The sequence below is a fragment of the Hemiscyllium ocellatum genome, assembly GCF_020745735.1.
Source record: "Hemiscyllium ocellatum isolate sHemOce1 chromosome 27 unlocalized genomic scaffold, sHemOce1.pat.X.cur. SUPER_27_unloc_1, whole genome shotgun sequence".
In the NCBI taxonomy this organism is placed as follows: domain Eukaryota; kingdom Metazoa; phylum Chordata; class Chondrichthyes; order Orectolobiformes; family Hemiscylliidae; genus Hemiscyllium; species Hemiscyllium ocellatum.
Window position 1 is genome coordinate 442,590 of NW_026867476.1, and position 26,515 is coordinate 469,104.

Below are 26,515 nucleotides of genomic sequence, written 5' to 3' on the forward strand. Positions count from 1 at the left end.
AGAGGCATCCCAGCTCGCTTGTCAATCAGGACCTTTCCTGCTGAAGTTAGTTAAAACAATAGGAAGACTGTCAGAAAATAAAAGAAATTGGACAATCATAGAATCACGACAGTTTGAAGAATGTCATCCGGCCCATCGAGGATATGCCAAACCTCTGAAGGGCATCCCACAACCCACACACAGTGCTTCTCCATTGAGTGATATATTTCGGAATAGCTAACGCTATCCACCTAGCCTACACACCCCCAAGCAATGTGGAAAGTTACTTTAGCCAATCCATGAAACATGCACAACTTTGAAATGTGGGAGGAGTCCAGGCCGCTTGGAAGAAAGCCACACAGACAGTCGTCTATAGATGGAATCAATGGAATCAAGCCCAGGCCGCTGTGGTACTGTGAGGCAGCAGTGCTAAACACTGAGCCAAAAACCACCCAACTGCAACATCTTTATATGTTCCATTACGTTGGCAACAACGTCTACCTTTAATCAGATTATATTATTGTGAAACTCCTACATTATCAGAACTTAGCTGGAAAATATTTGTCTCTGTTTTGTATGGGACATCAATTTCAGCCAAACTGTATATTAGGCGGGAGAACATGAATTTGCGTGCAGTGAGCTGTTAAGATCTGGACTGTATGAGCAAATTTTTCGTCGATAGGAATAATTTTTAAAAAGCCTTTCAATTATAATTGTATAAGCATGTGCATAGAAGAGGTTAACGGTGCCAAGTCTATATAATATATGATGGATAGTAAATCATTCAGTTATAATTTCAGCCAGTAGACACATACAATTACAGAAAATAGTCATAGGAGTAGATCATGCAGGTCCTCGAGTCTGTTCCACTATTCAGCGCGGTCCTGACTGGTCATGGAGGTGAATGCAATGCACACATCTCACCCTCCTCCCATATCCCTTGATCCCTTCAGAGACAAAAATGAATCTCGATCGACCAAAGGAGAGAGTGTGAGAGATAACGAGTTTATCTATGTGAGAGAAAGGTTGTGAGATTGTGCATGAAAGAGAGAGAGGAGGCAGCATATGGAGGGCCGAATGGTCGCTGTACTGTTCTTTGCAAATATCTCCTTCCATGCATAGCTATGTCTTTTAGTGCGGAGAGAATACTGGGAGATGTTGCAATTCCTCGTGTCAGTTTAGGTCTGTATATTTCACCGTTTCTCAAGTTGAGCCGTTGATGTTGAACACTAATGGTAATTACCTTTGCTGATTCTTAAGTTTGTGAATTTTAACATTCCAACTCGTGTCAAAAGGCACAAATGGCAGGATGAAAAGTAATATGAAGCATGCCCACTTGTGCAAAATATAATGTGCCACATGCTGCATCCGGCAATTGTGTGCTTGATCTTCACATGCCTCCAATGTATTTTGAAAATTCAGTGTTCATCACGTGTCAACTAAATGGCTTTTCTTGTCCTACTAAAAACTTTCACTAGTGAAAGGCTAACGTGAAATGCCGTTGTAGGATTCAAATATATGCAAGGAGAATATTGCTGTCGCTTTCACATTGTAGCCACCATCAACAAATGGACGGTGATAAAGTTCGTCAGAGATAATGCAATGATCCCACCAGCGAAAAAGGCGACTCAACCAGGGCTGGCCCCGCTAAAATCCGAAAGATTCTCTGTAATACCGCTCCCTCTCGTTCAACCCAACATCGAGATATTAATACAGTGAGGTTGAATGACGATGACAAGTACCTGGCCTTCTGTATTTCGAGAAAGACGTCCCCCGATTTACACATTTTTGGCTGTTAACATAGGAAAAAGAAACAACATTTTATTTTTGTTACTTCTCCACTGAATGAGGGCGTCGCTGGTAAGGCCATGTTTATTCTCCATCCCTAACAGAGGTTACTAAAGAGTCAACCATATTGCTGTGGGTCTGGAGACACATGTAATCCAGACCAGGTGTGGATGGCAGTTTCTTTCCCAAAACGATATCAGTGTACTGGGTGGGCTTTTAATACAATCGACAATGGATTCGTAATCATCACGAGATTCTTAACTCCATCATTTTAAAATTAAATTCAAATTCTACCGTCTGCCAGGGGGTACATACTGTGTGCCCAGACATTTCACTGGATCTCTATATTAACAGTCCAGTAGTGAAGCCACGAGGTGGTCTCATCCTCGCCTCCACCAACATTCCCTGATGAGGTTCAATCATGTAATTCAGGAGTGGAATCAGCGTACCACAGCAGATTTCGGAGTGACTGTGTTATGTCTGAAACTAGCCCTCAATTTAGGATGGAAAAACATGATTCATAAGTAACTGTTCTAGGTTGTATATTGTCCTTCCAAAAGAATGAGAGTCGACTGGAAAATTTGGTCAATAACAACGGCAAATACTGAAGAAAATGGTTCATGACTGACAGCATTCTAATGAGGAAGAATGATTCAACTAAGGAGTTAAACCAACCATGTTTAAGTCAGAAAGCTAAAGATAAAAAGGAAATTTGAAACGTACATGGAGAGAGGTTAAGAGGTAAGAAAGAGGATTGGAAAGACATGTTGAAAATACAATGGAAAAGGGAGGTGGACTGCAATGAGCTAACAAACCCCCATCTAATTCTTTAACAAGTTCGTGATCTTTCTGTATGAGGTTAATGTGTTGAATATGGAAGGTGGATACAAAGACCAGCCAAACTCATCATGCTGTACGTCTCTCAGATACAGAGGCTCCTTTAAAACAGCACTTCACTGATGATGAGAGCTCCATGCAGCCTTTACACCCAGCCAATGGTTCCTCAGAGATCGGAACACAATGCAGGAATGCATATATGTCACATTTCGATGAATGAAAATGAAGTGAACAGACTCTGTTGTTTGATGAATTAAATCAGAAGAGGAAAGTGGGATCTGTGATCTTAAGGTGAAATAGAAATAAGAAATCTTCTCATCACGATTTGTTAAAAATGCAACTGAGTAAACACAAGCGTAGTCGTTACTTTTCAGAACTGTAAGCTTCACTCAACACAAAGGCATTAAAGCTATCGAAGAACCAGGAACTGGAACATACTCGCCAAAGCACACTCACCATGCCGACTTTGAATCTTGTTATGATTCTTGCACAGTAGCCAAGTCAAAATCCTGGCTCTCCCTTCTTCGTAAATTTGCGATGTTACCAGATTGGCGTTTGGTAACATCGTGATAATATCACCGGCCACGCAATCCAGTTGCTTACATTTGGTCTGGAGAGGTCATGGACCCACCTTTACATCTGAAGGTGTTTGATCTCATATTCTCAGACTTTGGACTTGAAGGCTAGTGTCTGGAAATAACTGTGAAATTCTCATTTGTATGCTTTTGCCAATGGCATATGCAACTGCACTGAATTCCTTGTTCCGTTACTCAAACCATCTTGCAATGAAGTCAAAAATGTGGACATACCAGATTAGGTTCCATAATCCAAATATATATGAATTCTGATTACGCGGGGTTGCCCATCTGTGAAACAAACAATTCTTCTTACATTTTGCCAAGTTAATCTATTTGCGAGTCAATGGTTAAGAGAGTAAGGCAGAAAATTGGATTTTTATAATCATTAATAGTCCCAACGAAAACCAAAGTCCCAATGAACTGAATGAGCAACCTCTGCTCCTACATCTATTGCACTCTGATGATTATTGATAAAATTTTATTCGATAATCATTGTCATGAAAAGTTAACTCTCTCCAGAGTTCTGCTACTGATTTTACATGTGAATGTATCGATTTCATGCCACTCCTGCCCTCTGATAGCAGCCAGTTACGATATTTTTCACTATGTTCAGAAAATGAACAATTTTGCGTTTGAGAATCATAAAGATATACGATAAGGAAAGACAGCCTTTGGCCCAATTTATCCACGACAACCAGATATCTCAAACGAATCTACTTCCACTTAAGTTATCCGTACAGTTGCCTATTATAAACTGTCATGGCTGTTCTTTTCATCTTCGAGTAAAAAATGAGGTCTGCAGATGCTGGAGATCACAGCTGCAAATGTGTTGCTGGTCAAAGCACAGCAGGTTAGGCAGCATCTCAGGAATAGAGAATTCGACGTTTCGAGCATAAGCCCTTCATCAGGAATAAGAGAGAGAGAGCCAAGCAGGCTGACCCGTCCAGGACCTTTCACTTCTTCTATAACAAAAGAGTTATTCGGACTGCGCAGAATGTACTCAGTCCTGAGAGATGCGAAGTCCCAAGTGTGTCCTTTAATCTGCAGAAGCGATTTCACGAGACTCGAATATGCAGAATCCGGAATATCTCCTCAGTGAGTGCATTTCAAAATAGGATTCTTCTTTTCTTCAATTGTCACCATTGATCTTTCTGGAACTTAAATGTCCGGAAGTGAACTGCTGACAAAGAATGAAAACTTTAAAAGAAGGATAAAAAAGGTTCATTGCCATCCAGACTTACAGCAGATGATTCATCTCACTAAGATTTCCACTGGCAGCTCCGACTCACAAAGCAGTCATCACGATGTGCAATCTGAGGACATGGGAAAGCGTTTGTTGAATACTTTTTGACAGTACTCACATTGGAAAAGCGCAAGATGAGTGAGAATATGATGATACAGGATACTAGATTAGATGGGTTCGCAGTTGCCAAAGAGGCGGTTTTAACAATTTTTGAAGATCTTAAAATAGATAAGGCCACTGGGCGAGATGAGATTTATTATCAGATACTGTGGCAAGTCAGGGCGAATAAGGTCTAGCCTTTGGCTTTCACCTTTATGTCATCATTGTCAACAGGAGTAGTGCCAGAAGACTGGAGGATATCAAATGTTGTTCCATTGTTTGAGAAGGAGGGGGTCGGGCCATCGTTGGAAATTATAGCCAGTAAGCTTTATTTTGGATGTGGGTAAGGAGTTGGCAAAGGTTACAAGAGATAGGATTTGTAATCATCTGGAAAGCAACAAGTTGACTAACGATAGTCAACGCGGTTATCTGAAGGGTAGGTTGCACCAAACAAACCTTACTAAGTTCTTAAAACGGTGACAAAGAAGGTGGATGAAGTAAAGCGGTTGATGTGGTGTATATGGACTGAAGTAAGGCGTTTGATAAGATTCCACATGGTAGGCTACTGCACAAGTGCGGACTTTAGGGACTGATGTTGATTTAGAGATTTGGATCAGGCATTGGCGAGCTGAGAGAAGACAGAAGGTGATAGTTGATGCAAAATATTCATCCTGCAACTCAGTTTCCAGTGGGGTGCTGCAAGGATCAGTTTTGGGCCAATGCTGTTTGTCATTTTTATAAATGATCTGGATGTGGGCGTAGAAGCATGACAGTAAGGGAGGCAAAGTTGTGCATAGTGCCGAAGGATATTGTGGTTTGCAGAGAGACACAAGGAAGATGCAGAGTTGGACTGAGAATTGGTAAATGGAAGATAATGCGAAAAGGTGTGAGGTTGTTCACTTCAGAAGGAGTAACAGGATTGCAAAGCACTGGACTAATAGTAAAACTCTTGGCAGTGCCGATGCACACAGGGGTCTCGGTATCCAGGTGCATAAATCCATGAAAGTTGTGACCCGGGTTGTTCGCGTTGTTAAGAAGCCATCCGATGTGTTGGCGTTTATTGGTCAGGAAATTGAGTTTCGGGGCCACGAGGTCATGATTCAGCTATTCAAGACTCTGGTAAGATCGCACCTGGAACTTTGTGTACAGTTCTGGTCACTGCATTGTAAGAAGGACGTGAAAGCTTTGGAAAGGGTTCAGAGGAGATTTACTAGGATGTCGCCTGGTATGGAAGGAAGGTCTTACGAGGAAAGCCTGAAGGAACTCAGGCTGATTTCGCTGGAGGCAAGAAGGTTGAGAGGTGAAATAGTCGAGATGTGTAAGATAATCAGAGGTTAAGATAAGGTGGACAATGAGAGAGCCTTTTTCCTCGGATGGTGAAGGCGAAAACAAGGTTGCATGGCTTCAAATTGAGGGGTGATAGATTTTGGACAGATGTCAGAAACAGTTTATTTGCATAGAGATTAGAGGGGGCGTGGAACGGCCTGCCTGCAACAGGACTTAATCTTGCAGATATTAAGGGCATTTACATGGCATTGAACATGCATATGGATAATAATGGAAAGGTGTAGATTTGATGTGCATCAGATTAATTTCACGTGTGGATGCAAAATCGAAGGCCGAAAGGCCTGTACTACGCTATAACGTTCTATGTTCTATATTCTGCATGTTTTTGATTGGTTATTGTTGTTCAGATGTGTTTTAGAACTCGCTTTCTTGTTAATATGCTGACAAGGTCTGCATGATACTGTGTCGCCGAACCTGTAGTTCACCTTTCTGGAGTTGCAAATATAGAAGTACGGGGCAGGACTGAGTAACCTGCAATTTGGTTGACGTTGTTCTCGTTGCATGAGTGTTTGATTCTGAGAAACATGTGCCAGGTTATTGTCTTTCAAACGAGTTCTACAATTCCTTATGTCGCTAAAGGATGCTCTTCAACCTGCGTTTTCGACACCACAACGTCACTGAAGCATTGAAATAGCTTGGGACATATCAAAAGGCACAAAATACATTATTTGTATATCATTCATTGAACTAACGACGTTAGCTCATTTTAATAGGATGTTATTAATGATTAAAGCTTTGTCTTCGAAGGAGTTAGATGATGTCAACGTGAATTCGGGTACCACCGCACATCTGCCCTTCATTTCACAGTTTCATTGATATGCTATCATGTTCAGTGACCCTCTGACAGTTTTGTACTGGGTCGGCCACGTCTGGGTGTCTGTGGGGCTCAGTACACCGTAATAAACCGTGGATTCTGTCAATTTAGTTTTCAACACATTCAGCTGGGTAGTGGGGTCCACACGATCAAACTCAGAGAAAAAGCAGGATTCTTAAAGGTGTGTCTATGGTCTTGATGTAATGGTTTCTCTTCAGGAGATATTCCATGATGCAGCTGAAATGCTGCCAGAAGCAGAACAGTTAAGAATCGCTGCTTGGTGTAGCTGTATGATTGTAGAATTACAGGACATCATCTGCCACATTTAATATGATTGCAGCTGATCATTGGAAGACAGAATCTGCGCGACAAAACAGAGTAATAATCAGAAGTGAGACTAAATTTAAATAGTTACTTTATTATTCTTATCACCCAGAATCAGCCGGTTCATTTTGAACAATAAACAGAGAAACAATTGGTAGGGAAGTTGAACAAGAATCTTTTTCATACAACACTACGACTGGTACCAGCAAGGACTTTGACAAATGAAATAAAAATTCTTTAAAACACTAGTCACCCTTTTAATGAGGTAATTTCCCATTCCCCTCCCAAAGGGACAACGGGAATTAGTCGGTTTTTTTAAAAGTTCGGCCTTTGTCAAGTCGCTTCAATCGCCTCAATCCTGTCTGGATTCCCAGTCTAACTCTTTCACTGCTTTTTTTACGAAGTACAGTTGCCAATTTCTACCAACCTTTGCTCAGTGTTGGGACAAGTTTAGATCCAGATTATTTTCATCTGTGGAGAAGGTATTGCTGTCTCTGTGTTGCCAGAACTGTTCGAATCAATTTAATTCCTGACATAGAACAGAAGCATAACGTTTCACGAATTGTGAACCTACCGTTCAGAAGAGCTGCAGACGATATGTTTGCAGAGATATCACGTTGAATATGAGCAGTACTGGCCAAAGCTAAAATTGTTCTCGTCAAGAGTTGGGAAAATCTTGAGTAATTTCCGGGCCTCTGCTCAGTGGTTCATTATCGGCGAAGACATTGGGTGACAGCCAGGTAACTTGTAGGTGCTTTATTCTTAAATTGCACTACTTTCCTGAGAGCCTCACTTCATGTCATGATCTTTGTGAAAAAGGAACACAATGCTGAAAACAGTCACTGGAACTGAAACGTTGATTCAGATACTGCCAAATTGGCTGAGTTTCTCCCGATGTTTCGGTTTTGTTTCAGATATCTAGTAACTGCAGTTCTTTATAATTTATTTAAAAAACAAACTCAGTTTGTTCATCTGACAACACCGTGATGGACAGAGTCGAAGCAAAATATCGCCCCATCACGGTTATTATTTCTGTAGGCAACACCAGAAAAGGGAAGCATTTCATGTTCTTCAACTATCACAACTGGAGTTCCCCAGTCAACAGAGCTGCTCTCTGACGATGACAGCTCCCTGCAGCTGATGTGGAAGGACTGTGGGTCTGAGCGATTTGGAATAAAATAATTAGTTAAATACAAGTAATTTTTAATGAATGTGATGGTAGAATCAAATGTGTTTTCTCTGCATTTGCTGGCAAGTGCCATTGGTTGGCATGGCAATTCACTGGTTGCAAGGCTGTCGCACTGCACTGGGGACATAGGTTCTTTTCCACTTTCGGGTGAACATCTTCATGGTGTGTACACATTTTTGCTGCTTTCCAGGTATCCGCACCCAGTTCAATCATGTTCAGGCTATGTCGATTAGCTGTGGGCAAAGTGTGGTTACTAGAATTCGATAGAATAGGGTTCATGCTTTTCAGTGGGTCAGTTTGGTTTCAATGGGCTGCATGGCCTACTACCACATTGTCGACATTCTACATTGTCAAAAGCTGGTTTTGTTTAACTTCACCTTTCATCATCACATATATAACTTATGCACCTATATCAGATGCAGTGTGTCAAAAAGATGGCTCACCAACCTATTGCCATGCTATAGACTATGTTTGCACAAACGTAAACAATTAATCGAGGTGTTGCTGATAGTATTGGTGTGAATGCTGGTGAGTCAAAATGACGTTGTCGGATGGGTCAGGCCCTATCATAATGGCGACTGCAAGGGATCATATCTTATTTTTTTCTCTATCATATTATCTCTATTTTTGTTCCTTTGTAACGGAAGTGCCTCTAATTACCAGTGCTTTTGATACGATATTCCAAATCAAAATACAAGTTGCTGCTTCACCTGTTGATGCATTTAGCAAATATAGCAAACCCCAGCCCACACTTCTAGCTTTCTAAACCCTGAACCAGAAGTCGAAAGGTTGAAGACCTGTCTGCACTTCTCGATGAGCAGGACAAACGAATCGTTTTGCGTATTTCCATCGTCAAAAATGTGCATCTGATATCAACGTTACTTCAAATAGTTGAGTGATTTCGTCACATTAAGGCATAAAACATGACAACCCTGATGGAAAGAACAAGCAAATGAACCAATCTGACTTGTCACATCAAAAAAGTACATGAAAAGTGAAAATGGCAGAAGCATCAATTTTAGATTTAATATTGTGGCGATAGAAACGAAAGGGAGACAGAAAACCATGGTTTGTGAGGGTGAGCGCATCAGACGTTTATGGAGCCAATTCCTCCATGAATTTGATGGCAGCAGCTGCATTGCTAATTGTCAAAATGGAAGGCATCAAAACCGGGATTGATTTGCTGTTGGCAGAACTGTAAATGAGCTGAATGATCCAACTTAATTGTTTCTCTAGAGACACCAAGATGGAATATATGTGCGACTCTGTGCATTTTTCAGAGCTCAGTTCTTTCCAATTGCTTTACTTTTTGGAGGAAAAAAAACAATGCACGGGCCAGCGAAAGGACTCTTCTTTGGAATTGCTTACCCCATTGTCGCGGCTATTGGTGTCCCTGGTAAATAATAGATGACAAAAAGATAATGTTATTTTCTGTTCTATGAATCTTCTGGCACATTGCTTTTCAGGTCCGGGCTGAATTTATTTGCAGAACTCGACATTTTCTGAGATTAAGATAGATCAACTCGGCAGCAATATCTTGAGCTGCCACTTTATGTACACCTTTATAATATGTAGCTCAATTTGTTGCATGCAGTGTCACAAGTATGTCATGTATTTGCGTGCTGGAATATGAATTTTAACGTATGACATTGCGTGAACGTCAGTCTGTTATTTACTGAATATTGGTTTCTGCAATGATGTTGCACACAAATCAAAAAACCACTTAGTGACTTGTGAGTGATAGTGTGTTATGGTGCAAGCAGTTCGATTTTCGTACACACATCATTTGGCGTCATTATAAGTAATTCATATCATACAATGACCACGTTAAGGGCATTCTAACTTCGAAAAATACGTTCGGTTATTATAAAAATCAATGGTGAGACTTTTGTGAAATAAATAATAGTTATGCTGCAGTGAGTTCCCATTCAATAGTCAATATTTTAAATGTGATTTTAAATAAGACCTGGACACATTTGAAAAGGGCGAGGAGACAGAAAATTGCTATAATCTGTGACGAAAATTGCCTTATGCTGATAGGTTTTGTAAATTTTCATTCTGTTTTTGTGTGAATACACATATGTTCACGATAATGCAATATGGCTGTCTCAATTTCCGTTTAGCACTGGACAAGATGGAGTTGTACATGTTCTTTCAGGCCATCGCATTATGTCAAGATTGATTGATTCGCAGGAGCGTGGACATTACGAAATTCTGTTGAAAGATGGAAGGAATAGTAGTGTGAGCAACAATATGTTTATCAAAGAGATAGATTATTAGAAGCACTCTTAAGAGTAGAAATACCCTTCGAGGGAGAGATTTCCAGGGATTAGATGCTCGACAACTATAGATTGAGTGGGATAGATGACATGATTCGGGGATGCACAACAGAGCAAAATTTGAGGCACGTGGTGATGACAGACGTTTATGAATTCCAAATAGATGCAAGTGGCAATTCCTGACCTTATAAACATTAAGATGAGATGAATGAAAGTGAGGTGTTGCCAGGCGGAGACCTATTGAACGGCAATATGCTTGGGACAAGGGATGAACTGCATACTATGCGAATGTGAGGGACCAGGGTTCCATTCCATCCTTGTCTGTGTGGGTTTTTCATATGTTTCCTGTGTATGCAAAGGTGCCTGCTAACTTGGTCAGGATTCCTCCCATAGTACAAGATATCCAGATAAGATGAATTGGCCAAGCTAAATTGTGCCATTGTGCACAGGTGATATGCAGTTACATGGGCTATCTCTGATAAATACATGAATACGGGGACATAGTGGGGATAGATGGGATGCCCTTCGGAAATTAAACATTCAAACCGCAAATGACTTCTTTCCACACATTAGGAATTCTCTTTTTCTGCAATCTTTGAATGGATAGGTGAATATTACCAGAAGAAAGAAATTGTGGTGACACAGATTTCAGTAGCCCCTGTATTGACAAACGATTATTTCAGCAGTGACACTATACTTTTAGAAGAGTCATTATCTCAGAGTGATGAATGAATGTTTGAGATGATAGCAATAACAGGAAGGACGAGACAATGGCCATTTGAAATTAGCATAGTAACAACTCTCTCTTTTGACCACTTGCAGCCAACTTGGTGACAATCATAATCCTATCCCGAGGACGATGCGGACTCTCACGTTGTGTCACCAACTACCTGATGGCGATAGCTTTCGCTGATTTCCTTGTTATATTCACCGGGTGCATTCTGAACAGGATCGGTCGCATTTATCTTAGGTACACAATCCTATCTGCTTTTCCAGTGTGTGCGTTTAGTGCAGTTTTGGTCTACATCAGCCGTGATGGATCAGTCTGGCTGACAGTAGCCTTCACCATTGATCGTTTTGTGGCCATCGCCTGCCCGAGTCTGAGTACCAGATACTGCACTGAGAAAACTGCATTGCTCGTCATAGGCGTGATCTGCTCCTTGTTCTGCAGCAAGAACATCCCTCTGTACTTTGTCACTCAACCCTTGGTTATACTGGATGGGATGCCTTGGTTCTGTGGCATCAAGCCGATGTTCTACACTTCACCTGCCTGGCAGGCCTACCACTACCTTGACCGTGTCTTGACTCCACTCCTTCCGTTCTTTCTCATTCTCCTGCTTAACGCCCTCACTGTTCGGCATATTTTAGTGGTCAATGCGGCACGCAGGAGGCTCCGTGGCTCTGTGAATGGTGAAGATCACGAGATGGCCAAACGCAAGAGATCTATAGTTCTGCTGTACGCCATCTCCATCAGCTTTCTACTCCTGTGGGGCACATATGTCGGAAGATTCCTCTACATTCAGATTACAGGGAAGGACTACTTTGGTGGCCTAGATTTCAATAACCCACAGTACATTCTCTCAGAGATGACAAATATGCTCCAGTTACTCAGTTCGTGCAACAATGTCTTCATCTATGCGATATCTCAGAATAAGTTCCGAGAGGAAATGAAGAAGGTGCTAATGTGTCCTCTTCTCTTAATCACCAGTTGTTTCAAATGTCGAAAACCGCAACAGAAAATCACCACATAAGTTCTCTTACATCATTGTCTCTCAGAATGTTTTGCTGCATTACACTGTTAGATATGTTAGCTTCTGAACTCGTGAAATCTAAGACTCTCTCTTGTACCAATAATTACTTGCTTGGGAAATGAAAAGTTTAAATGCAGATGAGGTCGAGAGATTTAAAATCACTTGGAGTGAACAGACTGGAGGAGGTAATAGTTGCCGTTGGATGCAAGAATTGACATGCAGACAATGTACACATATCAGGAACCTGAGAGACGGAAGAACAATGACGCAATCAATTTGATCAACACATCAAAAATTTAGAATTTGTCGGAATCTAACTGAGAATTTGTCGGAGACCGAATCTAAAGAGACTTTTGAAGTGGAAGACTTGCATTTCTGAACAGCAGAAATCGTTCTGTTCTATGAAAGTCGACTGGCCCCTGGTGAATTGTTCTTTTAGATAACATTCACAATAGCCGAATAGGCTCCCTTTTGCGTTCTAATATTTCTATGATTCCGCTGTCAATCTTAGGACCACGAAGTAAAATCAACTTTACATAGCATTTCTATGACGAAAGTATGTCTTACTGATGGTAGTGAAATCGAGATTATGTACATGGAATGAATCTGGTGTTGTTTAAAAACGTAACTGCACTGGACACAGTCTCTGTTTGTATTACATTAAATGAAACCATGTACTCAGTCATATTGCATCAAGTGATACCTTTGATTGTATTGCAGCAGATCATGTTTCAATTTAGTCTCTATGCTTGCCCAGTTACTGAATCGGAACGTATGTCATGGGCTCGCATATTTGTCCATTCCAGCATGCTGCAATAATCAACAGGACAATGTCTGGTAGAGCCTTTCTCTCGTTTCCAGCTGTCTGTCTGCACCACGTACACTTTGGATTCCATGTAATCATTAAAATCTGTCGAAAGCAGAATTTAATAAATTTAAAGCTTCGGCCTGAAGTATCTTGTTGGCAAAGTGTTTTTATATAGAGATGGACGCACAGGTCATTTCTTAAGCAATTTAAAAACGTGGTGGTTGGTTTACTTGATATTTTACGCACCCTCAAGCTTTCCTTTCCTTCGTGTAAAGGTGTGAAGCGTTTTGCTGGACTTATTTCAGTACATCCGTCGACTTTTGGAATGCTCCATGAGAATCTGTGTTCCACATCAGGATTGTCACAAAGTTGGGCTTGATTTGTAATCTAGAATTCAGAGAGACATATGATTGTGCTGGGATTTTCTCTGGATTTTGTGAAAAAAATTCGAAGGTGAACTCTTCTGACTGATTTTTTGAATTAATCGCTCAGGGTAATATTCTACAGGCAAAGTGGCAGGCGTAATGAAAATTCAGTTAGTATGTACCTGAAATTAACTAGTTCCTTTAACCGTGAGCGTGACACGGAAATCAACTGTTATGTTTTTTAAAAAGACAAGTTTTGATATCGGTTGGATAATACAGGTTCGCAATGTTTCTTGGTGTTCATATAACTCGAGACCTGATGAACTTTTTGACTCTTAATTGACCTTTGAATATATTTTCCATGGCAATCAATTCAAGGAGCAATTAGGAAAGGGCAAAAACTTTTGCCTTTGCCAGTGACAACAGCTGGGGCTTTCTGGAAAATTGATTTCTTCGGAATTTCCTCATGAAACACTCATATCAGTTCAAACTGTTGAAAAGAAAAACTCACAGACTCTGCAGTATATTGCTTCTCCCAGAGACGAGCAGACAGGTAAGCTTGAAATGTTTCACAATTCGTTTGTTGGTGATAACACAAAAGTTCAATTATTAGAAATATTTTCTTTTAATGGACTAACGCTGCTCGTTTAAGGAATGAATACAGAACTTATTGCGTGCCTTTTGAGATGGCAAAATGTGATTTACTGTTCAACAAATGAGGCGCTGCAGAAAATATAATAAACACTCTTGGAATAGTAAAGTATTTCGAGGAAGCATGGAGCAACAACACTTATTTGAGAGACATCGAAATGTCACATGATTCTAACAATGAAACATTGGAAGAAACTGAATCAGTTCAAACACATAACAATGGCATGGGGAAGCCAGTAGAGGGCGGCTTTACATTACTTTAAACAGAAAATGGACTGACAGACATGAGGATGGAGAGAGAGATTCTGAGCCTCCGATTCATCAGGTTTTAATCGTTCATTCAACCGTCCCTCCCGGACAAAGTTTGTCCCATTGCAGGAATAGATGGACACATACACAAACATACACGCACACACACGCACACACACACATCGAGACACACACATACATCGAGACGCAATTCCACGTGAGCAGCAATATTTGATGACTTCAACAACAAGAGAGACAGAAAAAGAGGAAGAGGTTTTGACCCTTTCCTTTGAATAATCCTCCAAAACAACAGACAGTCGATTGCACCCAGATTCAGATATACAGATATGCACAAATATGGAAACACACATTAATGCACACTAAATACAAGCACTCATGCTTACAAACATGGCCAGAGTGTCAGGAGCAAAGGCATCGAAATATGCAGGAAGAGAAACAAAAGCACAAATAAATGGACGCGTGCGCACATGCACATTCACTATCTTGGTCTCTCTGACAGTCCATTTCTCGAATTTTACTTTTGCACTTTTGAAAACGTCTACATTCGGAGAGAAGAGTGCAAAATTGCCTTTCTCTCTGGGCTGGAGTACCGAGTGCTGAGCTCACATTCTCCCAATTATTTGTCCATAATTTAGGAATGATATGAAGAAACATTACTTCCCACAAAGGATTGTAAAAGTTAGGAATTCTAAATGGAATTTGTAATCAATCAGCAAAACTATTCCACCACAATCACAAGATAGAAACAGACATCCTTACTCTTGGTGTGACATTGATAAACGGTAACAGCTGAGAAAGTCATTGATTTGCTCATCGGTTAGTCTACAGTTTGTTCTGTCTTTCTTCATTATTCTACTGACCTTAAAATGAACGAGAGAGCATAAAGGAAGAGAAGAAGCAAAAGTATTCACATAACAGAGGAAAGAAAATCTTGGCCAAATAGCGATTATATTTCAAAACCAAAAAGCAAGTTCCATCAATGTGGAGCATTTCCGAACGACACGATTGGGAGCGCCCACTAATAACATATTTAGTTCAATCACAGGACAGGTATGCAATAATAATTGCATCGGACAATTAGATGTGGACATGAAGTTAACAGTGAGGTGACCGACTTCAATTTTCAAAACGCTCTGAAACTTTCAATGTTAATATGGATCATATATAATGTGCCTTCCCAGAACTATACCCAGTGCTCACTTTATGATATAACCAGGGATTTGCACAGCAGCAGCCAACTTTACTTTCCATCAACACGTTGTATACGGTGGAAATATTTTGAAAGTCTATTGATATAAATGAAGACGAAATTGATTCGAAAAATAGCTGAGAAAGCACGTTAAATTTCAAATCAACTTCCTAAATAAATACACAGTTGCACGGTACAGAGCAGAACTTTTGCCTCAACCTTTTAATAAACTGGTTGTGACCATTTGCCAGCAATTGATATCCACCGAAAATCTTCCTATTCATATCCCCAACCAAATGACTTTCAAATGTCAGAATTGTACTCGACGCTGCCAATTTCTCTGGCAGCTTACGAATTTCAACCACCACCCAACAGCCCTCTTTATTACGTTTTTTATTATTTCAGTATTTTATTATTGCAGTGTCCGAGATTGGACTGCAAGCCAAGATATCATTGATGGAAAATGTGTTAATAAATACAAGCTCTGCGAATGCCCTGAAGTTACGTGGAATCAGGTTCAAAAACGTACCCTTTTATTTTGCAATATCTCCTGTCCATGTCCAGGCCGTCGCAATAGGATCATGAGCAGTGCAATTCCGATTTGATCATGCACCATCGGTGTTGTGAAAGATGCATGGCCAACGTGGCGGCACCTGCTGCAGGATGATGGGTACTTGTTCTCCGTGAAATGTGAAAGAAAGCAGAATGTGGGAAAGACATTGGAGGTGGTGGCGGGAGCGGGGAGCTTTCATGAACACTGCTTACAGACCTCAAAACCCGAATCAGGCACTCATCGTGCCGCACTGACAATGAACTAGCCTGAAGCTGTGGTGCCCCGTGTCTCAAACACAAGCCACGACTATAGGTTGACATTTTTGTTGGTGGGGTGCAACTGCCAACAGCGTGCATGCGCTTTAATCCTGATTGTGGAGTGGCAAGCCATGAATATCTCTGCAAAATGGACAAGGGTGGGGTTTATTAAATCTTTTTGCAGAGGATTTACGGAAATTTGAAACCAAGATGAATACTGCAGGAAGGCTGGAAGTGAGAAGAATTTCATGTCTGGCAGAATCTTTGTAGAGATAAGCAGATTTTCCAGTAATCCATACGGGAGGCTGAACGTGAAATGTTAATTAGCATTTACTCTCCACAGATGCTGCTGGACGTGTTAGGTTTCTCCTTCATTTCAGATCTCCAGCATTTATTGAAGAGAAATGTTGATCATTTCTGAATTTCCATTCTGAACTGGTATTGAAGGACTTTATTGCTTTTTCGTGCATTGTATTTAAAGCAGAGACTCGGTGGTGGAGAAACTGAACTCATCTGTCACATCAAGATCTGACAGAGTCGATTAATGCATTATGTTCTGAGCACCATTTGTTTGGAAGTAGGAAGATAAATGTTCATTTCTTCCGTCAGTCGGCAAAGGGTGCAGCTTAGAATAAGATCCAGGAAGTGGAAACCCAACTTCAATGGATATGAGTGGATAGGAGCCAGATAACTTGCAATCTCGTTGTCCTGCTTTCAAGCAAAAATTGTTCTGACACTTTCGAGGAATATTCCCATGAATGGTGCATTCAGTGGTCGCAACGCCAAAGCAACGTTGATGACAAAACAGAGAAAGAAATTAAGATTCTCACGGACAAAGCACTTGTGACAAACACGAGGGTGATAGTTAACTGATGACCAGGATAAATTTGGACTGTTCTGGGATAATTGAATAAGTAAATGTTCAAAGCAGAACCACAGTTTTGAAAGATGGCAGAAGTTAACTTAGCTTTGAATCAAAATCTCTTCAATAGTCATGTCACTAATAAATGTGCAATTAGACGAACATGCATGAGTGTTGAGAAGGCTTTGAAAAATCATCCAGACTGGCCAATTCAATTTCACCTGCGCCAGCGATAGTGGGAAAGGGTTCACGTACCCGAATGAGTTGGAAATTCATTGATGCAATCACATTGAGTAGAAGCCGATCATCTGTGCTGAGGTTCATTGGGTCACCACACATGCTGACATATCAGCGCATTCACACTGCAGAGAGAAGAGCCGTTTTAAATGTCCAAACTGCGAGAAATTCTGTACAGTTTCTGGTGAACTGATTCTTCATCAACGTATTCATAATGACGAGAGACCATTCTTCGTATCTCACTTTGGCACTGGGTTCAAGAGATCATCTCAACTTACTGTACACCAGCGAAATCATGCCACATGATTACGATCTCTGGCCATGAGTGTGGAAAGATATTTACCACTTCATGCAAAAGTTTGGCACACCAATGATTCGTCTTGCCAATGGGCAAAAAGCCTTTCTTGACTGGGGGGAGGGATTCACTCATTCATCTGTGCTGCTGGTACACGAGCGCCTTCACATTTGAATGACACCGTACATCTGTCCTGAATGTGGGAAAGGATTCATTGTCTTCCAACCTGGTCATTCAACAACAAATGCATAAATGAGTTCGCATTCATATCTTGTAACACGTTGTAATTCTTCGGATAAACAATGAAACAAACACTTTGAAACGTACTTTGGCAGAAGGTTGGTCATTGAGAAGGTGACTACAGATACATCCAAACAGTCAAAACAGTCACGCAGTTTCTTTGCACACAGACTATGATTACCAATGTTGTGTAAGGATGGATTTCACCAAGAAAGAGCTTCCACTTTCCTGATTTGAGTTGGTGCATCTTTTGTATTTTTTACTGGAGGTATCGACGACCTGGTAGTATATTTTAATGAAAGGTAGACGGAGGTTTAGAAGGACTTGAGGGACAAGCAAGTGACCTTTGACTGTTCAATTCACTGCCGTTAAAGGTGGTACAGTCGAAACTCAAAAATAATTAAGAATAGTTGAGAAGTTCTCACAGAATGTCAACAAATGTCTACAAATTCAGTGACCCTTAAAATAATTCCATTTGTTTTAGCTCAATTTACATAGTCCTATATTGCGCACATGTATTCCCGAAACTATGAAGTTTCTGGGATTGGAAGCCACTACATTTTAAGATTCACTACCATGTTTACATTCCCGATTATCTCCATTCCTATCTACGTAATCTCCTGCTGAAGCACAGCCTTCTAAAATATCTGAATTCATCTCATTCAGGTCTGTTATATATTCTTGAATTAACTGGCTTAACAACGTTGGCCATTTTTTCAATTGTGCATGACAGACACTCTGGAATTTCGTCCTTGAACTGTTCCTACTCTATATATCCAATTTGTCCTTAAATACATCACTAAACCCATTCCTCCATGAACAAACTATCTATCACCTGTTCTAATATGACCTAGCCAAAAAAAAACAGTGCGGATCTGGAGACTTGAAATAAAAACAGAAAGTGTTTTTAGAAATTCAACACGTCTGGCAGCGTCTGTGAAAGAGAAGCACTCCTAATTCAAAATTACTGTCCTCCAGAAATGAAGAGACGTTCAAAATTGCTGGAGTTTGGACTGGACAGAAGGGTATGTAAACAAATTCTCCCCAGTGTGCACTTGCTGATGTTTCAGCAGGGTGATGACTGAGTGAATCTCTTCCACAGTTTCAGCTAGTGAATAGTGTATTCTCTCTTTGATACCACCAATCCGTATTCTGCACAGAACGGCAACTGAATCATTTGTTACCTAATGCAACATTTCTTCATGTTAGAGATGCCTTTCGGAATAAAAGATGCTTTGCTGTCTGTTCTGATCATTCAGATTATGGCTTAAGCTTTGTCCACACAAGTAACACAAGTGCAGTTTCTCTACACTGTAAACAGGGTTTTTTCCTTCCATCTTCCAAACCCGATAATACTTAAATGATAAATTAGGCGACTTCACCCCGTTGTAATAGAATAGTTGGCTCAAATTTCCTCCATGCGCCAAATTTTCTGCCCTTATCATTGTCTGTGAAATTGATGTTTAAATGTAAAAGCATCAGAGAGAGTACATTCAAAATCACAATGGCAAATTGTGAAATTGAGTTGAAAGAATCTGATCATTTCTGGGGAAGTTACGAGGAAAATGTGACCAAGAACACTTATCAGGTTATCATTGAATCACGACTTTTTACCTAATAGCCTCTATAATACTCTGGCATTTATTTATGGAGAGAGAGATAGGAGAGGCAGAAAAAGAACAAGCAGGGTGAGTTGTTCCTACAACAGCGCAGGAATGTTGACAGGATCTTTCAAACTCTCCAACTCCATCAATCGGAAGGGCCAGGGCAGCAAGTCTCGCACATTTCACTTTAACCCGCATACTGTCCTGTTTTGCGTAACATCCAGCACTGGATGACCAATCATATCAACGAGTTCTTTCCAGCACGTAAACAAGGGGTTCAGCCAAGAATCGATGCTTGAGTTCCAGTCGGTCTTCTTCAAACCAGGATCTAAAACCTGTCTGGAAGAAGGAACAACTTCACCACTCAGGTTGCACACGACATGCAGTGATATTGGTAGAAAACGACAGCCTCGTTATAGCAAAGAAAGGAAGCCTTCGACCATTCCTCTGTGTGTTACTGTCCCATTGTTTGCCCATCACACTTCAGTTATCCTGCCTCACCTCGTTCTTCAACAGAAGTATTGTTTCATGATCTCGTGGAAAAATGTAACCAGAGGATTCATTACTTCTGTGATAATAGGACTGACAGAGTACTGTTATCTGATTAAGAGAACAGGGACAATATATTCACTTAAGTCCTGCTCTGTTATAACGTACTATATATTTGGACTTACTTTGGTACAGCCTCTTTCAGTGGTCTTCTCTCACTCAACAACAAGTTGAAGACGAGAGTTTCCACGTAACAAAGTGTCTCAGAGTTTCAAAGGTACTTAAGATCACATTAAACGACATGACCAAATACTTGGCAAAAGCAATCAGTGGTAAGGAGAGTTTTCAAGGAGGATAATAAAGTAGAACTCTTTCAAATATTTCGGGAGAAATTCCAGATTTCAGGGTCCAGGCAGTCCAAGGCATTGTCACCAACACTAAGGTAATCACAACCGGCAATGAAGTGTGTCCGGAATCGGTGTTCTGTGCACTTGGGCCTATAGTTTAAAATACGTGGATACTGGAGATCTGAACGAATGCCATTCAAGTTTTGGCGAAATTCAGCAGGTCTGGCAGCCTCTGTAGAATTTGATACAAAGGTGAATCTTGAGAATCGCTGCGATGTTTCTCAAAGACTTCCTCTTTTAATATAAGTCTTAAAATTTTCTTGTGTGTTGATATATTATAAATGGAGCATCATTCGAATCAAACTGTGCAATCGACTGGGATTCACTTTAACAGGCTTAAAATTCACTGCGTCACAGTGTTACACCCAGAACAAGCTTTAGCAGAGATTTAAGCAGAAACAAACAAAAACACAGCAACATTAAAACCTGAAAAGAACAGAAATGGGAACATTCAAACATTCACATCATTAGTTATTGGGAAAGTCTTAGATGAAACTTCTTCAGAATGTACACATCCCACCACCAGCAATAAATCCGAGTCCAGAGAAGGAAAGCAGCAATGCCTCATCAGACTGATTGTTGGAATGATCGGATTGTCCCCAAAGGAAGCTCAGACTGCATTCTCTAAACTTTACAAGAATGCACAATAATCTAATTAAAACATGGAAAATCTTCCTTGCGTTAAATTATAACAGCAGTCTGAAAGGACTGTTGCAGAAACTGTTTTTTTTTAATGTCTGTGAAAGTCAGTTCATCAACGACATTATGTATGTTCACAACAACATTCTCACTGGATAATATCATTTTGTCATCCAGGCCTCAGTTCCAAGACTGAGGGAAACCATTGGGTTGAAGGTTCAATTTTCCTGATCAGATGTGTGACCGGGGTTCCACGGAGGTGCTCAGCATTAAACCATCACGAGAAATGTTGAATTAACAAGAGGTAGAGAACGGGGCAGGTAGTTAACAAAAATAATGCTGGGGACAGTGGAGTGCGGAAGGTTATTTTTGGTTTCTTCCAGCATCATCGCTCCACATTCTTTGGTCAACACATATGACGAAGTAAGAATAAGGACAGAGTACCCAGCTCATTACTGCAGGACTAAAAAGGAATGCCGCGATCATTGACAGAAAGAAATGTCCCCACCGTCAACCCCACACCCAACCTTGTGCATTCGGCTAATGTGGGAGGTGATTACATACCTAGTTCACAGAACTGGTGAAATTACATAAAACTGTCGGTTACCTCCTCAAACCTACCGCGTACTCAGACAATGCACGCCCACAGATCTAGAATCCACTCCGCCCATCAATCACTTCATGGGCACTGCATTGCACAAATCCACTCCCTCCATCCAAAGTACTTCAGTCCAGGTCACGATTCAAAAGTCCAGAATAATCTGTCGTTCCCCTAACTGTCATCTAACTATCAGCTCCCAACCCGGGAAATATGAGTAACTTATTTGGTTTACTCTTGTGTGTCTGTTTACCCTGTGAGTATCGATCACAAAAATCAACATTACGAATTTCAAACAACACCGTTGCCGAATTCGTCCGCATTTCAGGCAGGACATGCAGTATTAATTGCAGGTAATGTTTTGGGCAGTTCTAATGCTCGCTCACTTCTCTCTGTTCAATTTTCAGGTTATTTCAGTCAGTCAGTGACACAGAGCCCCGAAGCAGTGACAAAGAAGGAGTGTCAGACTCTCAAGATCAACTGTGTTTTTAAAAGTCCTTATTCTTATCATTATTTTGAGAGTGGAGAATTCTTTAAACGAACGTGGGCAGCGACGAAATGGGAGCGGATGTCTAGCGGCGGGAGATTTTTTGTGTCCACAGATGAAGCACAAAAGACATTTTCGTTGGAAATTCGGGATGTCAGAGTTGAAGACACCGCCACCTATTACTGCAAAGCTCGTTACTGGGATGGCACACACCGTGATGGGCTACGGTTTCCGTCCCACAAAAACTCTCATTGGAGATTTTTGCGAAAAGAAATTGGAAAAGTAGCCAATCTGCCCAGAAACCCCCACATTTCTGCCTCACAGCGGCTGCCCCGCAGTATAATTTGCTATTAGACTGGATTAATGTTAAAAACATTCTTTGTTTCACAGATGCCATGTGTCTTTGGATGGCGAAATCTTTGTCAAGTCTGGTGTGCGTGAGTGGATGTTGGGAATGACTGATCACTGTTAAAGGATACTGACATGAATCGGAGTCCTGTTCTAACATCTGAAATCAGGAATTGACGTTCAGCTGTAATGCCCAAAATCTCTGCAAATTCTGTGAAGTTTTACACCGACATATACCACTGTGACATTTTGGAACAAGGCACAGTGAAAGAAGCCAGATCACAAACGTCTTTACAAGTAAAGTATACATTCTCCGGCCCCAACGCTCAATTGTCAGCTTGAAGTTCACTTCACTGTCATGCAGGTTGATACCTTCACAATTCCCATCAAGAACTAATTTGTTTACTCGATTCTTCTTCGCTGATATGAAGTGAACATCCAACTCCTGTATTCCTGTGCCATATGATAGAAGAACAAGAGGTGAGCTTGCGCCAAAGGGAAGCTGGACACGGAGAATATCGCCTATCTATCTAAATCTCTTGAATAATTAGCTTGGTCAAGCAGCGTGCTGATGATGTTTCGATGCGTTGAAGTAACATTGGTTCTTGTGCAGAGGAGACTTAAAGGAGCATTGCTGTGTTATTACGGCTATGTAGATGGATCTGGAACGGCGGTGACTGTCACAGCTGGTAAGTGACTCTGCATTTCATCTTGCTATTGATTATGTTGCTGAATGATCGATTCATTGCAATTAGCTTAAATGTAAATAAAGTAAACAAATATTTTAGAAGGAATCACTTCTGGTCCAATATCGGAGTTGCATGTCAGCAGAATATACGTGTCAAGTCCTGGTATCCACAGGCGAAAAAAATGAATGACACCTGGTCCTGAGTCAACGGTTTCACTGTACTTGTGGTATCAATGGTCAAACCAGTCAATAGCGGGACACCAACAACATGGCGAACAGGTGATTTAATGAATAAAGAGTGCAGACTGTCTGGGATCCATTCCAGGAGTTACCTTTGACTGAGGGAGCTCATTTTGTTGCTTAGGTCATGGAAGCAAGCTCTCAGGGCTTTGCACCAGGCAGAGATTCAAGCCCGAATTCCAAACGTTCAATGAAAACATTTCACCCACGAGAAAATCAGGAACACCACTTGGCGAACCTCAGGTAGAATATATCTGGCTGTACGTCAAGATGGGTTATCCTATTTGAGGAATGGGAGTCAGGAATGACTGCGTTACCATTCGTCTCAATTCATTTCATATATGCATTCGTTTGACTAATCATATTTCTATTTCCCTGCCTCAGAATTGAATGTGAAACTGTAAAGGTGTTTGGTTCATTTAATGTTGGTGTTTTCAGACGTCGGTTTGCTGTAATGAAGGCAATTATCGGAACCAGCTCAAACTGAAGAATGCTCATTTAGAAACAGCAAGTAACAAATCATCAAAAGAAATATGTGACAATATCTGGGGCATCGCTCAAATTAAAGCCCCTCATCAGAATGTTGTATGAATTATATGAATTGAAGAGATAGTATGTTATGAAGGGGTAGACATATCGATGGAATTTTCTCCAGACAGAAATGTCTATCCAACAGTCACAATTTGCAGTTAGGGGTCACCAAATCGGACGACGAAGAGCAGAAAGTTTTCGGATGATCGATTGTCTTGAATCAGGGGCATTTTTGTATCTCAGAAAGCAGTGGATACCCAAGCGTTAACTGCTTTCGCTGGTTCTGTTTTGCATTTGGAGCAGCGAAGCACGAAGAGACTTCATGAAAATCTTAAGTATGATGGCCTTGAAACTGGGATGGATGAGACTGAGCTCAGAGAAATAGGCCACTAGCAGAACAAATAAATTAACGAATGTGAAGAAATGTGCAAAATATGGAACTTGCCAACAGAGTAGTTCGAGCACATTGTATTGAGTCAATTATAGAAGGTTTTGAAAACACAGGGAGGAGAATGAAATATACCAACACACTGCGTGAAATGAACAATGTGAATTAGATTCCAGGCATAAGTGAACGTTGGCATAAATGAGCAGCAATCAATCAGTTTGGCTGGATGGCCCTGTCTTAATTTTTACTGCAAAACTGAATAGATTTCCACTCAGAAAACAATAATCCAATGAAAGTAATTGCAATTGAGTGAAATCTGAAAATTAGTTTCCACTGTGTGACAATAAAACCACCATGGAGACAGTACAGACAGAACCAAACAGACTGCTGAGAGACGTTTGTGCAGGTTGCCATGATCGCAAGAAAAGAAAAAGGCACAAAGGAAAACCAGAAATCAATTGATACAAAATTGAAATATTTCACGTCAGCTGTGAATGCTGTGAGAAGAAAGTGACGCAATTGTGGATAAAAGTGGATCAAAAATCGGTTATACTCTCAAGAACAGAGGTAACATGCAGACAATGATTGAAGTAAAGAGTGCTAATCAAACCCGTTGTTTATTTTGGATCCTGCTCTGCGTGGTGCCACAACATCGTTTAGTTACATTTTGGGTGGTGAAGTTTGGAAATTTATTATAGAGTTATTGCATCAAACAAATTATCAGGTTTCCCAAGCCAAAGTTTTCCATTTGCCAGCGTTTGGCCTGTATCTATTTAAACATTTCCGCCCATCATAGGTTTCCAAACGATTTTTAAATGATTTCACTATACCTGTCTATCAGACTTCCTTGACAATTCATTTCATATACACTCCACGCTCTGTGCAAAATAGCTGTCATTTGTGTCCCTTTTAAATCTTTCTCCTTTCACCTTCACCTTATGCCCTCCAGCTTTCAATATGACGACATGATGATCGCTCGAGTTTGTCTGTCAACAGAATGTGTGGATGCTGTCTTCTTCAGAATCCTTTGTAATTGTTCCTAATGCACTTACGTTCTCCACATGGCCCTGCATGTTTTGCCTGATTCAGCTGCAATCGATTACCCATTTGAATTTTACTGTTTATTCTGTTTCCAGCAGCCGTTTTGTCAATGTATTGCACATAACAAAAGGAAGATATGTAAAATAATTGCCACCTCATCGACTCATTGGTTTACATTCTGATAAAAACATAACATATTCGAATCTAATATCAATAAAATGAACAGAATACCTCCCGTGATTTGCAATTTCAACATTGACTGTATATGTGTTGAATGTCATCCCACAGGTTTCGGTTCTCTGGTGTCCCGGAGTCCACCACTCCAAACCTCTGCTGCTGGTGACACCGTCACATTAAGCTGTGAATACTCAGGGATCTGTCAGTACACAGTTTACTGGTACTGTCAGTCCCCAGGCCAACCTCCGAAATATATGCTTCAAAGACACACCTCAGGAGAGCAGAATAAAGAAAATGTTGCAGGCGGAAGAATCTCTGCTTCTCTTGATGCTACGTCGAAAATCAGTTGGTTAATGATCTCGCAAACACAACTAAGTGACTCCGCTGTGTATTACTGTGCACTGAGTCGGCTCACAGCCCGCACAGTGATACACAGTACGGAGAGAGCTGGACAAAAACCTGAACGTGCTGGGAATTACAGGCAGAGTGCCACAGATCACGGAGACTGCTCCAAAATACTTGAACATGGGGTGATTACAGACACAATGCTACACAGCACGGATAAAGATTTCAAATAAATGTTACTCAGGGTGGAGTGTATTGTTATTGACACAGTAACACAGAGCACGGAGAAACCCGCACAAGAAGCTGAACACGATGGGGTTACAGACACCCAACATCACAGAGCGCAGAGAGAGCTGCACAAAATCATGTTAGCAGAGGCTTGAGGAGGTGAACTTCGAGCTGGGGTCTTGGAAGGGTTTGAGTGGGATTGTCTTAATCCAGAATCTGCTCGATTGATTAGTATTGATTGTTTGTTAATGCACTGGTTATAAAGGAAAACTTCCTGTTCAAGGGAAGAAGTCTCGCTTTATGTAAACCAGCGTCTAACATAACGTGTTTCTTCTTTACACTCTGTTAAC

The 26,515-nt window shown here is 40.8% G+C and overlaps 1 protein-coding gene across 1 annotated transcript; it reads left to right on the plus strand.

The window, feature by feature from the left end:
• The first annotated feature begins 20,349 nt into the window (after positions 1-20,349).
• On the plus strand, positions 20,350-26,170 carry LOC132807047 (uncharacterized). The gene is made up of 4 exons (XM_060821351.1): positions 20,350-20,380; positions 22,100-22,406; positions 23,146-23,216; positions 25,704-26,170. Exons 1-4 carry the CDS (start codon positions 20,350-20,352, stop codon positions 26,168-26,170), a joined length of 876 nt encoding a protein of 291 aa, XP_060677334.1.
• Positions 26,171-26,515: the final 345 nt, after the last annotated feature.

What these genes read in the sequence shown, in the direction of transcription:
- LOC132807047 (XM_060821351.1), top strand. Translation starts at nt 20,350, where the DNA reads ATGACCAAATACTTGGCAAAAGCAATCAGTG. An exon ending in ACACACCGTGATGGGCTACG is followed by an intron (nt 22,407 to 23,145) that starts GTTTCCGTCCCA and finishes TGTGCAGAGGAG; the next exon opens with ACTTAAAGGAGCATTGCTGT. An exon ending in GGCGGTGACTGTCACAGCTG is followed by an intron (nt 23,217 to 25,703) that starts GTAAGTGACTCT and finishes GTCATCCCACAG; the next exon opens with GTTTCGGTTCTCTGGTGTCC.